Source organism: Eriocheir sinensis, chromosome 17, assembly GCF_024679095.1.
Source record: "Eriocheir sinensis breed Jianghai 21 chromosome 17, ASM2467909v1, whole genome shotgun sequence".
In the NCBI taxonomy this organism is placed as follows: Eukaryota; Metazoa; Arthropoda; class Malacostraca; order Decapoda; family Varunidae; genus Eriocheir; species Eriocheir sinensis.
Window position 1 is genome coordinate 1,845,521 of NC_066525.1, and position 13,941 is coordinate 1,859,461.

At 43.5% G+C, this 13,941-nt stretch overlaps 2 protein-coding genes across 8 annotated transcripts in view; one reads left to right on the top strand and one right to left on the bottom strand.

The window, feature by feature from the left end:
• LOC126999718 (zinc finger BED domain-containing protein 5-like) lies at window positions 1–13,271 on the bottom strand. 2 transcript variants are annotated; one of them, XM_050862489.1, is made up of 2 exons: window positions 13,098–13,271; window positions 1–2,762 (listed from the first exon to the last, which is right to left on the bottom strand). In XM_050862489.1, exon 2 carries the CDS (start codon window positions 2,758–2,760, stop codon window positions 730–732), a length of 2,031 nt encoding a protein of 676 aa, XP_050718446.1. In that variant the 5' UTR covers window positions 2,761–2,762; window positions 13,098–13,271; the 3' UTR covers window positions 1–729. The 2 variants fall into 2 exon arrangements, with proteins under 2 accessions (XP_050718446.1, XP_050718445.1); XM_050862488.1 differs by lacking the exon at window positions 13,098–13,271 and adding an exon at window positions 3,700–3,934.
• Window positions 4,885–13,941, top strand: part of LOC126999717 (uncharacterized) — a 24,423-nt gene continuing 15,366 nt past the window's right edge. The window contains exons 1-3 of one of the 6 annotated variants that reach the window (XM_050862483.1): window positions 4,885–5,621; window positions 5,702–5,862; window positions 8,534–8,762. In XM_050862483.1, coding sequence (XP_050718440.1) covers window positions 8,578–8,762 — 185 coding nt within the window. In that variant the 5' untranslated portion in view covers window positions 4,885–5,621; window positions 5,702–5,862; window positions 8,534–8,577. Of the gene's footprint in view, window positions 5,863–8,533; window positions 8,763–13,941 lie in introns of all 6 variants that reach the window. The other 5 variants (XM_050862485.1, XM_050862484.1, XM_050862487.1 and 2 more) reach the window with 5 other exon arrangements.

Genomic DNA, 13,941 nt, shown 5'->3' on the forward strand with positions numbered 1-13,941 from the left:
TTACTGAATAGCCTAAGAAGAGACCACGTTTATTTCTGAAAGTCATAGGCTGTGGAAGACATATTGATAAAGGTTATACATATATTTTAAGTAATAGTATTTGCAACATGGAATTTATTAACGTTATCACAGAATTTCTAAGCACCATGAGACCGATCAAACCCAATAGGAACACAGTACGTATTTGGGAATTCATTTTGATAAAGGTATAAATTTATCTTAAGTAATAGTATTTGCAACACGGAATTTATTGACAATGTTATCACAGAATTTCTAAGCACCATCATGAGACCGATCAAACCCAATAGGAACACAGTATTTGGGATAAGATTGTGTTGTTTAGGTTAAGGTTATTAATAGAAGGCATTACTTGGATTAGGAGGTTTTGCCTGTTTTTCTGTTGCACAAAGGGTCGTATTTTTAAATATTTCGTCGCCCGAGTACTCAGTTCACATATTTGCCAAGGCTTTCATAGGAGTTTCGGGCGTTTCCAGAAGCAGTTTTATGAGCCTGGTGGTACTCTGACCCTTCTTCTATACCGTGAACCTAAGAAAAGACTCATTAGAACCAATTGATCCCCTCTTTGACCTTTAGAAACAGGTGATGAAAGAATCGAAAGTGTCTTAATTATAATACCGACCACAGACTCAATTCTGGGTCACACCATTAGACCGATCAGTATTTGGGATAAGACCGTGTTATTTAGTTTTAGGTTATTAATAGAAGACATTACTTTGACTTGGAGGTACTGCATGCTTTTTTGCTGCATAAAGACTCAATCCTGGGCCGAACTTTGGATAAGGACACACGGATTTCGTCTTCAACTGAAACGAACCTATTCCTCTCTGTGCTCTTGAGTCTTGCCAAACAGGAAAAGGCTTTCTCACATGCGTAGGAAGAGGAAAACTGCAGCAATATGTTCACGGCTTTCCTATGAAGGGCAGGGTACTTTTTTTGCACAGAAACCCAGAATTGGTCCAGAGATCGCTCCGTAAATCTCTTCTGAAGTGCTTGACTAGACTGAAGCTCACACAGTTCCTCCTCTTCTGTTTTGGTCAAGCTTCCTGGCTGGGCGGCGGTTTCAGAGTAAGGATCCATCACCCAGGTATACGTTTGTGTTGAAATGGAAGGGAAATAGTACTGGATTTTGCTCCGTAGTTCATCCAAGTGGGGTACAATGTGTCTGGAGATTTGCTGATAGCCTTCCCCACTCAACACCCCGTAGAGAAGTGGGAACATGTCAAGGTCTCTTTTGGCAACGCTGTGTTTCCAAGTGTTCAGTTTATGTTTGAATCGAAGAACCTTGTCACTGGCAGTCAAGATGTTTTCCGCGGGGCCTTGCAGAGACTCGTTCAGGTGGTTGATGTGAGAGAAGATGTCCGCTAGATAGGCGAGTTTCAGCATCCATTCTTCATCCTCAAAGCAGTTCGCAAAATCCGAGTCACCGTTTTCTTTGAAGTACTCGAGTAATGGATCTTGCAACTGGAACAACCGGTCGAGGACTATTTTCACGCATTCGCTTTCCGTGTGCAGCAGGAGGTTGACGCACTCGTTGTCCATATTTTTGCACAGCTCTTTGAACACCTGGGAGTGAGCCGGGTTATGCTTGATGAAGTTGATGATTCTTGTAGCGTCGTCCAACACTTCTTTCATGTCGTGGCCAAGAGTTTTTGAAAGCAGCGCCTCTCTGTGGAGGTAGCAGTGTGTCATGATGCTTTGATTGACTTGCTTGACGAGGGTGGCGAAGGTTCTGATGGCGCTGACCGCTGACGGGGCACTATAGGCACAGACACCCACGCAGTTCTTCCATGCTAAACCTTTTGTCGTCATGTAGGAAGACAGTATGTGGAATAGATCCTTTAATTGGTTTGTTTCGGGTAGTTCCTTGTAACATAAAAAGTTTTCTTGTATTTCACCATCATTGACGTATCTGACAAATGTTATAACGTGACATTTGTTGGCAGAATCCGTTGACGTGTGGACATTGACAGAGAAAATGCTGGTTTTTAGTTTCTCACACAAGACTTCCTCGGCATCACGCGACATGTCCCTAACACGTTGACTTACCACAGTGTTTGAGAGGGGAATGTTTTCAATCTCCCTCACTGCGTCTTCTCCGAGGACTTTGCTCACTATTATCTTGCACGCCGGCATTATCAGGTCCTCACCCAGTGTGTAGCTTTCCCTCTTCTGGGCGATAAGTTCTGCTATTAGATAACTCGCCTCCTGAGCTTTCTCATTGACGGTGAACCTCCCAACAAAGGACTGACTCTGCTTGTTTTGCGACTTCAAGAGCTTTTCAAAATACGCCGCACCTTTGCTGGCGATGTAGCTGTGGCTCGTCTTCAAGTGGCTCCTCAGTTTGGATGGAACCATGGAAGAGTTCGCAAACTTCTTGTGGCACACGATACACTTTGGCTTAGGACAATCACGGTCACCAGTCCACGTGAATCCCATTGATAAGAAGTCGTCATTGTAGGTATACGCATACTTGGGTCGATTTCCGTAGCAAGTTCCGCTTGAAGATAGTTGGTCTGCGTCAACGAAATCATCCGAACTGCCCTCGAGATAAAGACGATCAGAGTCCTTATTCGTCGCAGACTTCTTCCTTCTCTTCGGTGATCGCCGCCTCGCCCCGTCAGACAAATCCACGAAATCGTCCGAACTGCCCTCTAGATAAAGACGATCTGAATCCTTCTTCACCTCGCTCCCCCTTATCCTCCTCCTCTTCGAAGATCGCCACGCTGCCCCGTCAGACATTCCTGTAAAACGCAAAGGTGAAAAGATATGAATAAATAGATAAATAAGTTCGTGATAATTACAAAACTAAACGATAAGAAAATGTCCCTCTCTTTGAAGATCGCCATGTTGCCCCGTCAGACATTCCTGTAAAACGCAAGGGTGAAAAGATATGAATAAATAGATAAATAAGTTCGTGATAATTACATAACTAAACGAGACGAGAAAATATTAACGCCCATGAACACTATATAATGTTTACAGTGTACTTTTAAACCTTCCGAGTGTACCTTTTGTATATATTGTTTTGGCTTGGTATATAATAATAATAAGATAATAATACTAATAATAATGATAATAATAATGATAATAGTATTTTTTTTTTTGTAGCCACTGTCATATGGTGTGGTTTATGAGATTGCGTTGAGATAAGGCTATACAGAGCTCGTACGAAGCATTAATCATGAGTAGCAAATGTAAAATACGAGATTATAGGTGTAGGTTTGCGAAGGGTGAGGAGGTGGGTCGGTGGAGCGGGTAGTGGGAAGGGTCTCTCATGTCACGGCCAAGGACACAGCTGACGGGAACTGGCAAGGCTCTCGTGAGGAGCTTACGCGCCACATAGTTTCCAAAGAGCCAAAAGGAGATCAATCGGGTTCTCGGGAGTGGTATTTCACGTTCAAGGTTACACAGAAGCTTTGTCAGACCAACACCCGGGTCATAACACTACCCCCCATGGAAATGCTGGCTTTGAAATGTCCAATAATGCCATCCTTGCCCCACTGGTTGCTAGGAAATTTCACGGGAAGTACATACGCATAAACCAATCATTTCATGTTGTTTTGGGATATCCACGAACTACAGGCATAGGTTAGCAAGCCGAGGCCCTATCCACTCTACCACCGGACTCTCACACCCTTTCAAGACCTGTATATATATTAGCATGGCGCCAAAACCTACCTGCGTGAGGGGAAAGGGAGGCTGTTAAGGTCACGTCCCATATCTCAGCCTCATCCCCAGGGTTATGTGGGCTATGTCGCGTATATTATGCCTGCGTGGTTCACAGTCCTCAATGTTACGTGTGTGTGTATGTGTTTGCAGGAGACACTACGTATATTTAAGGCTACACCACTGAAAGAACTATGAATCATCCTCCTAGGCTGCCCACTTGAGTTCCTGCATCTGGTTTAGAAGTCATAAGCGTCAGAATCGTGATATAAGATGGATAATATATGGTGTTTAATGCTTGGGTGTGGGTTGATCCGAAGTCAGGCAGTATCGCAGGCAGCTTTCAATCCCTTTGGCCGTCGCAGAAAACGTACGTGCATGACTGACCTTGTAGTTTTAAGGTATACTTCGGGAAATACCTGGGATACGCTTGAGACTTGAGGATTATATATTTACAGTACGGTAGTTGTGGTTTATGTTAATGAATGGAAGAGTTAAATAGACGATATTGTTAGTTTATATTATTTTTTTATATATTTTTTTCTTTATCTTGTTCTTTTTTCTTGTTCATTTTGTTCTTGGTCTTGTTCAAATTTTTCTTGTCCTTGTTATTCTTCCTCCTCTTCCTTCTTCTTCTTCTTCTTTACTACCACCACCACCACCACTACTACTACTACCACTACCATCCCTAATTCTTATCATCATTATCATCATCATCATCATCATCATCATCTCATGGAACCCTACCTCCCAAAATAGGTTTCATAATACATTAGCAGCCGTGTAGTAGATCATTATCCAATATTCTCATCATAATTAACAAGAGTAATAATTAATTTCAAGGCGTCTTTTTCACCTGAGTGTCACGATGTTAATTAATTCATCTCCGTTGCATAACAGAATCTCTCTCTCTCTCTCTCTCTCTCTCTCTCTCTCTCTCTCTCTCTCTCTCTCTCTCTCTCTCTCTCTTTAAATATGTATCTATCTATGTATCTAACACTTACTATGATTATTATATAGTTCTTTTTGCTCATCTTTTTTTCTTTTTCTTCTGCTTATTGTTGTTATTATTATTATTATTATTATTATTATTATTATTATTATTATTATTATTATTATTATTATGTTGGGGAATCCTAATGCCTTACTACGTACAATAATAAATGGAAATAATAACCAGAAACACAGCTCAGTCTCTCTCGTAGAAACAATTATTATAACACGTCCAAAGTCATTGTTTTCTTTCCGGGTGGGAGAGAGCTTGAGGGAGGGAGGGAGGGGCGTGTATACCTGAGAGAGAAAGAGACAACCTCCTCCTCCTCCTCTTCCTCCTCTTCCGTGACTTCTTCCCGCATGGTGGACTTGTTGGTGGTCGCAAGTTCGTCAGTCTCACAGTGGCGTTGGTCGGTGTCGCACGAGACTTGTCCTTTCCGTGGCTTTCAGGACTAGCTTGTATCGACTCCGTGCTGTCCCCTCTTGCGTCTGTCTTGTCCCTTGTCTTGTGCTTGTAAAGAGGTCTGTCTGTTTGCCCTCTTGTGACTGTGAGAACTTGTGCTTGTAACGAGGTCTTTGTATCCTTCTTCTTGTGACTGTCAGAACTTGTGCCATCCCCCTTGTAACTGTCAGAACTTGTGCTTGTAAAGAGGTCTGTCTATCCGTCCTCGTGTGACTCTCAGAACTTGTGCTTGTAACGAGGTCTCTGTATCCTTCTTCTTGTGACTGTCAGAACTTGTGCTATCCCCCTTGTAACTGTCAGAACTTGTGCTTGTAACGAGGTCTCTGTATCCTTCTTCTTGTGACTCAGAACTTGTGCTATCCCCCTTGTAACTGTCAGAACTTGTGCTTGTAACGAGGTCTCTGTATCCTTCTTCTTGTGACTGTCAGAACTTGTGCCATCCCCCCTTGTAACTGTCAGAACTTGTGCTTGTAACGAGGTATCTGTATCCTTCTTCTTGTGACTGTCAGAACTTGTGCTATCCCCCTAGTAACTGTGAGAACTTGTGCTTGTAAAGAGGTCCGTCTATCTGTCTTCTCGTGTCCGTCAGAACTTGTAATCGTGTCTGATCTCATTGTCGTAAATTATGAAGTGAAAATGCGAACATCAAAATAAGGAGACGCCAATCTGCATGCTTACCAACACGTGTTCATGTTGTGACGTCATCTAGGAACAGTGTAGTAAGTATAGCTAATGAACTGTATATATATTAGTGTTATGTGATTATGTGGTGTTATGTGATGTGATTGACCTCTCTTCTGGCCACTCTATGTTATTCTCCTTCTTAGGATCAATGCTTAGCGGGGTTTCTTTTCTATTTATATTTCTTTGCTGTTAAAAAAAGTCAGCCTGAGGTGGTTAAGTTAGTTCAATAATTATACAGTTTTATGATCGTGTGGGTGTGAGTGTGAAGCGGGAGAGTTGTGTGTGTGTGTGTGTGTGTGTGTGTGTGTGTGTGTGTGGGTGTGGGGGGGGGGGGGGCCGTATCTATGTGTGTGTGTGTGTGTGTGTGTGTGTGTGTGTCACCGCGGAAGCAGCACCACGCCACATTGGATGTTGTATGTTCGTGTGTACAGCAATACATTTCCACGCGGTGTACTCTTCAAGAAAATGTGTGTTTTTTTTTTTATCTATCACCATCGTTTTCAAGGTCTCCACACACACTCAGGACCAGGGCCGTATCGCTAAACATTTCGTCGCCCAAGTTCACATATTTGACAAGGCTTTCGTGGGAGTTTGGGGTATTTCCAGGATCAGTTTCATGGCCCTGTTGGTGGTTTGATCCTTCTTATGTACCGTGAACCTAAAGAAACACACATTAGAATCTGATTGACCCACTTTTTAACTTTTAGAAATAGCTGATGTGAAAAGAGAAATTGTCTTATGATACCGACTTCTCAAACTCTTCCTTTCTTCTTCGCTAACTCCCATGCGTTGTACCCTTCTTGCAGACGCCTTATGTTCTTATGAAAAAAAAACTGCATTAAAGAAGGTTTGAAGTCTACGTATACGTCTAAATCCCTCTATAGTTAGTAAATTATCTGTCTCGATGCTTTAAATATCCGTAGCTATATATAAGTCTTCATGGTCAAATCGTGTAACATCGCTAAGCTGAGGAATTCCACGATGCAGTCTTCATGAAAATCGGGAGTCTTGCTTCGGTTTAGGTCTCCACGGTGTAAATAGTGTGTCCCGTTACCTTATATCCACGCGGGGTGTTCTTCGTGACAGCGGATCGAAGCTTCGTCTCGTTTTAGAAGCCTCCACAGCGAAATAGTGTGCTCCATAACATCGTTCTATCCGCAGTGCATTCAATCTTCATGAAAATCTATTGTGTCTCGCTTTAGAGGTCTGAAAATCCACGGAAGTCGGACCTCGCTTTAGAATTTCCCATAGTGTAAAACCTCACTCTATCTTTCCTCTTCATCACACATTCCATCCTCATCACACACCCCAACTCTTCCTCTTCATCACTCCCTCCATCTCTTTCCTCTTCACCACTCCTTCCATCCCCATCTCTCTCGCTCTCTCCCTCCTGTGGACACTTCCTTGAGCCAGCCAGGCAGCACAAGTGTAGTAGTTCCCCGACACGGCCGCTGCTGGGCCTCACGACATGACTGTGCGAACGTGGTGAGGCGGTAACTCGCGGTAGACAGACATGCGCGGGGGCAGACCAGCAAGTAGATAGATAAAGGTAGGTAGGTGCTGTAGTTGAAGAGTCGTGATATGGTGAGTTAACGGTATATAGACATCGATGAAGAACGCTGGAAACAAGAAAACTAAAGGTACTATACGGACATAAGGCACTTTTCACTCCTTCCCTGATACGTCAATGATATAAATTTGAACGGAGGAAATATATAGCTCGCGTAGGTGTGTGTGTGTGTGTGTGTGTGTGTGTGTGTGTGTGTGTGTGTGTTACCTCGCTCTTCCTCCTCCTCTCTGATGCTTCCGAAGTCATCCTATTGCTTCGTACTCTAAATCGACGGAGTTTGGAGATAATGGAGACTTCTATAACGAGACATAAGTAACTTTGATGTATTTATATGAAGACTAAGATAGCTATATTCACCGTGGATATAGAAGTGACATAGATGTGATATAGAAGAAGTTTGAGATATAGATAGATAGATAGATAGATAATGAGAGAGAGAGAAAGAGAGACTATTACATTACAAATCAAAAACGTTATATACCAAAAGATAACAGGCCCCCCCCTCTCTCTCTCTCTCTTTCTCTCTGTGTCAAGTGTTCCTGTTATCCCTGCCTGGCCGTCATCTGCTGCAGGAGGAGGAGGAGGAGGAGGAAGGGTATTGGTGCATGATAATTGTCCATCGTCGAAGCGTGGAATCTCTGCCTGCCTGCTCTTAGTCCTCTCATGACTGCCCGCACGGAACTGTATGTGTGTGTGTGTGTGTGTGTGTGTGTGTGTGTGTGTGTCATTCCCCCACGGTCTGATCCCATGCTGGACTCGTGATTGCTTGTCAGTACAATTATAACCTTCCCGTGTGTGTGTGTGTGTGTGTGTGTGTGTGTGTGTGTGTGTCATTCCCCCACGGTCTGATCCCATGCTAGACTCGTGATTGCTTGCCAGTACTATATAACCTTCCCGGAAAGAGCTGGATGTGTGTTTGTGTGTGTGTATGTAGGGGGGTTGGGTATAGGTACTACTACTACTACTAGCATTGTTACTCCGGTCGATCTGAAAATCACAGGGCATATTTTAACCTTATTTCGATCAATGCTAGAATGGATGCAACTATGGACAAAAGCTGACATTCTACTACTACTACTACTACTACTACTACTACTACTACTACTACTACTACTACTCTTTTGCTTCATTTTCAGGAGGTCCTCGCCGGTGCAGGGCTCAAGGGCCGCTGCTTCTGGCCATGGCGCGTCTACGGGAGTGCCTGTCTCTGCTCCTGGCCCTTCTACTGCTCCCCGATGCCTCCTTTGCTAAGTTCTACATCGGCCGCTACAAGACTGTCCCGGCCGTAGTCAGCGATGATGGTGGTAGTGGTGGTGGTGATGATGGTGGTGGTGATGGTGATGGTGGGCAGGCTAGGAGTATGCCGTGAGTACTATATATTGTTTTGATTTGTTTTGGTTTGGTTGTTATTGTTGGTGTTTTTGTCTTTGTTTTTGTTTCTTATTTCGTCTTTTTTTATTCTTGTTCCGCCTTTTCTTTCTTTTATTAGTCTTTTTTTTCTTAATTTTCTTTCTTCCTCTTTCTATCTTCCTTTCTTTCTTTCTTCCTTATTTTGTCCTTGTTTTTCTTGTTATTTTTATTCTTGTTTTTGTTCTCCTCCTCCTCCTTCCCTTAGTATTTCCATGGTGGGTAGTTTTATGAGCCTAGTGATAGTTTGATAAGGCTTCTTCTGCACCATGAACAAGGAAAACACTTATGAGAACCCGACTGTAGAGATTGAGTTCGTATTTCCATGGGTAGTTTTATGAGCCCAGTGATAGTTTGACAAGGCTTCTTCTGCACCATGAACGGGAAAAACACTCATGAAAACCCGACTGTAGAGATTGAGTTCGTATTTCCATGGGCAGTTTTATGAGCCCAGTGATAGTTTGATAAGGCTTCTTCTGCACCATGAACACGGAAAACACTTATGAGAACCCGACTGTAGAGCCTGAGTGCGTATTTCCATGGGTAGTTTTGAGCCTAGTGATAGTTTGATAAGGCTTCTTCTGCACCATGAACGCGAAAAAACACTCATGAAAACCCGACCAGTATCCTTTGTGGCTTTTGGGAATAGTTGTTGTAGGAACCAAAAGTGTTTGAGAATCCGGTCCTCAATTTTAAAGATACCGATGACGTTTTTCTTCGTTTTCTCCTTAATTTAGCAAAGTGTAGGAGGTTGAGAGCCTTCGGGAATAGGCATTGAGAGAGCCTAAAAGCATCCTTGTAATACGTGCCTAAGTTATAAAGAGAGTTAAAGAGACCAATGATGTTTTCTTAATATTTTTTCTTCGTTTTCTCCTTAATATAGCAAAGTGTAGGAGGTTGAGAGCCTTCGGGAATAGGTACTGAGAGAGCCTAAAAACATCCTTGTAATACGTGCCTAAGTTATAAGGAGAGTTAACGAGACCAATTATGTTTTCTTAATCTAGCCTAGCATAGCGAATCGAGGGCCTCTGGAAAGGTTGTTATAAGAGCCGAACACGTCTAAGAATATACGGACCAAGGTTTTAAAATAGACCAATGATAATTTTTCTTGTTTTCTTCTCAATTAAACCTAGCACAGTAGATCGAGAGCCTTTGAAAATGTTGTTATAGGACCCGAAACCGTCTAAAAGAATACGGTCCTTACTTCTACCAAGCGCTAAGATCGAGAGCCTTTGGAAATACTAGTTGTTATGAAAGAGTTTAAAGATAGTTCTAAAATAGTTCCGCCAAGCGCTAAGAGACCAGTAATGTTGTTTTCCTCTTAATTAACCTAGCGTAGCAGGTCAAGAGGTAAAGTCAACGCCCACCTATTTATATTTTTACAGTCACCCTCTCTCCTCAAGGCTCCGGAACTTCTTCATGGCCAGTGTTAGCAGGTCAGGCCACCGCCCCCTCCCTCTCCCTCTCTCTCTCTCTCTTGAGTTCGAGTAGGGCGTGGTGTGGGAGTGTGTGCGTCAGGCGTGTACGTGTGTGTCTGTGTGTATGTGTGTGTGTGTGTGTGTGTGTGTGTGTGTGTGTATACTGATGCTAACTACGTTGTGTGTGTGGGAGGGGGAGGAGAGAGAGAGAAAGGAGGAATAGAAGGAATGGAATAATAGGAAGCTGGAGAAAGGGAAAGAGAAGGAGGAGGAGGAGAAGGAGGAGAGAAGAAACGGGGGGATAAGGAATAAGGATACACAGGAAGAAGAAGGAAAGGGGACGACGAAGGAAGAGAAGGAGGAGGAGGAGGAGGAGGAGGAGGAGACGAAGAGAGAGAGAGAGAGAGAGAGAGAGAGAGAGAGAGAGAGAGAGAGAGGTTGAAAGGAGAAGACTGACGAAGGAAGAAAAGGAGGAGGAGGAGGAGGAGGAGGAGGAAGAGGAGGTTGATTAAGGGGTATATTTAGGGTATATAATGAGGTACGCTTTGCTCCAGTGCTCAGATCCGTATCACCTCCGTATTGATGGTGGTGATAGTGGTTAATGAACTACACTACTACTACTACTACTACTACTACTACTACTACTACTACTACTACTACTACTACTACTCAGGTTGCCGTAACTGCTATAAAAGGTTATTAATGACACCCTCGCGCTCTGCTTCCTCCTCCCTCCCCCCCCCCCCCCTTATTCCTCCTCCTTCCCTCCTTACTTTCCCTCCCTCCTCCTCCTCCTCCTCCTCCTCCTCCTCTCGTCCACCCCCCATGAGTGTTTTGGTGTGGGCGCCCGTCACCGTGAAGCACACACACACACACACACACACACACACACACACTTGATGATGATGCCGAGGAAGAGGAGGAGGAGGAGGAGGAGGAGAGGAGCTTTAGGTATAACGTAGAAGGAAGAAGAACAAGAACAAGAACAGGATGCTAAGGAAGAAGAAGAAGAAGAAGAGGCGTAAGAAAATAAAAAAAACACCGAAGAAAGAAAAAGAAGAAAAAAAAAACCAGTTGGAAGCCAGAAAGAGAAAATTAATAAGAGGAAATGATGAAGAAATGAAGATGCCGACGGTATTGAAGGTGTTGGTAATACTGCAGGAGATAGTGATGCTGGTGGTGATGGAGATGATGACGGAGATGAAGATGCTGATTTTTCCCTTCGTTTCTTATACGTCGTTCATTTGACTGCTATTGTTTACCTTATCTCAAACGCTATTATTCAGTTTGACGGTTAAGTATAATTTGCCTTTATGACCAGGTATATATTTTGACAGCTTGGCCTTGGAAGTGACTGTTGGATAAAGTGACTGTCCTAGAAAACTACTGGAAAAAGTGATTAAAAAGTGACTGTCAAAGGAGGTTAACCGTTAAAAGGAGTAACTGTCTAATAATTGACTGTTTAAGGAAGTGACTGTCCAGGGAAGTGACAGTTAGAAATGACCGTCGGAAGATACAGGTAGGTTAGTAAAGGGCAGATGAGGAAGGAGAAGGGAGAGTGGTAGGCAGGAGGAGGGGGTATAGGGGAAGGAAGGAGGGGCACCAATATATATATTATCACGTTAGCAAGAGACACGAAGGAGAAAGTTTGAGAAAGTCTAATAGGAATAATAGCGAGAATAGAAGACTTGGGCGCGAGAAACAATGGGAGGGGGAGGCGTTTCCGGTCCCAAAGAAAGTTACGATCGTGTCTTGTTAAAATAATAGTCGTATCCGGTCACGTGAGAGGCTTGCATAGTATAAGTAGTAGTAGTAGTAGTAATAGTAGTAGTAGTAGTAGTAGTAGTAGTAGTGGTGGTGGTGGTGGTGGTTCATGATGAAAAGTGATGAAAAAGACCTACAGACGTGTGTGAGGCCAAAAGTAGTAGTATTAGTAGTAGTAGTAGTAGTTTTAGTAGTAGTATTAGTAGTAGTAGACAAAGGGAACAAAGTAGCTGAATAGGTGAAGGAAATAGAAGCTTTGTCTGCCATTGCAGCCACTGCCCAGGCCACCGCCATTCAGCGTACACCCACGGGCATCACACCTCGGTGATCGTTCCTGATGCACCATCCATCCATCAGTCCATCCGACCATTGAAATGAATACCGTCAGAATCGTCTTGTGTTGCTTGAGGTGAAATATCATGCTTTGGGGAGGAAGAGGGAGAACTTCCCCTGGATACACTTGGGGTAATCTGGGACCTGAGAAGGTGGGGGATCAAGAGGCTCAAACTCAACCATGGCCACCAGGTCACAATCCCAACAACAGCTCAGGTCAGGGCAGAGGGCGAGAGAGACAGACCAAACAGAAAGATGAGAAAAGAAAATCTCAGAAGAAAGGCAAAAGGCTCCAGAAGAAAGGCAGCAGGCCCACAGAACCTGGACCCCTCCTTAAGACAACCTGTCCACAAAAATGACAAATCAGTACAGAGGGCAGGCGCCTCAAAATGGAAAAACTTGGCTTCGTCATTGCAAAGGCAGCAAAGACTTTCCAGCCTGCTTTGTCGACGCCATTGTCGACGAGATTGCTCTGAGCCTCGGGACATGTGATTGAGATCTGGCCTGATCACACACACCAATGTAAAAGAAAATGGAGACTGTATTCGCTGACATGTAAAAGCGAGGCGATGAAGTATTCGTGCTTTAGTAGTAGTAGTAGTAGTAGTAGTAGTAGTAGTAGTAGTAGTAGTAGTGGTGGTTGTGGATTTGTTATTGTCGTGAAAATAGTATGCAAGACCTATTATCTCGCCTACTACTATTACTACTACTACTACTACTACTACTACTACTACTACTATAATTATATTCATGGTTAGACCTTTAAAATGAAGTCTACCTTAATTGTTGTTGTTGTTGTCGTTCTTCTTCTTCTTCTTCCTCTCCTTTTTCTCGTAACGTCCCCTCCTCCTCTTCCTCCTCCAATCCCTCGTCTTCAACACCCACTCTTCTTCCTCTTCTCCTTGTTACCTCCTCTTCCTCCTCCTCTTAACCACACACTCGCTCAAGAGACAGCTCCGTAAGTGCTACTGAGCTAAAAGGTTGACAATAACACATAACCTATCACGAGTACCCTATCAGCCTTATCATCATTGCATTGATAACATTGATAAGGGTTACGAGTATTGGCTATCTTGCTTCCCTTTGTTTATGTTGTTTTATCGCATTGGAGAGAGAGAGAGAGAGAGAGAGAGAGAGAGGAAAGAAAGAGAGGAAGGAAAAAAGAAATAGAAAGGAGAGAAACAGGAAGAGAAAGAAAGAAAGAAATACCCTTACACACACACACACACACACACACACACACACGACAAAGGAGGGAGAGGAAGAGCATGCAAATGAACTCTAAGAAGAAAGAAGGAAAAGAAGAAAGATATTAAAGAAGGAAGAAGACAAAGGAACAAAGGAGGGAGGAAATTATATTATTGAGGGTGGAGAAATTAGTTAGAGGAGGAGGAGGAGGAGGAGGATGCAGGATACGAAGGGAAGAGGAGGAGGAGGAGGAAGGAGGGAGAGGAGAAGATGAGTAACAGAAGGAGGAGGAGGAGGAGGAGGAGGAAGAGGGAATACACGGTGAAGAAAGGAAGGAATGGGATAAGAAAAGCAGGAAGAGGAGGGATGGATAGATAGGAAGATGGAAGAAGAGAAAGAGAAGAAGAAGGAGGAGGAGGAGGAGGAGGAGGAGG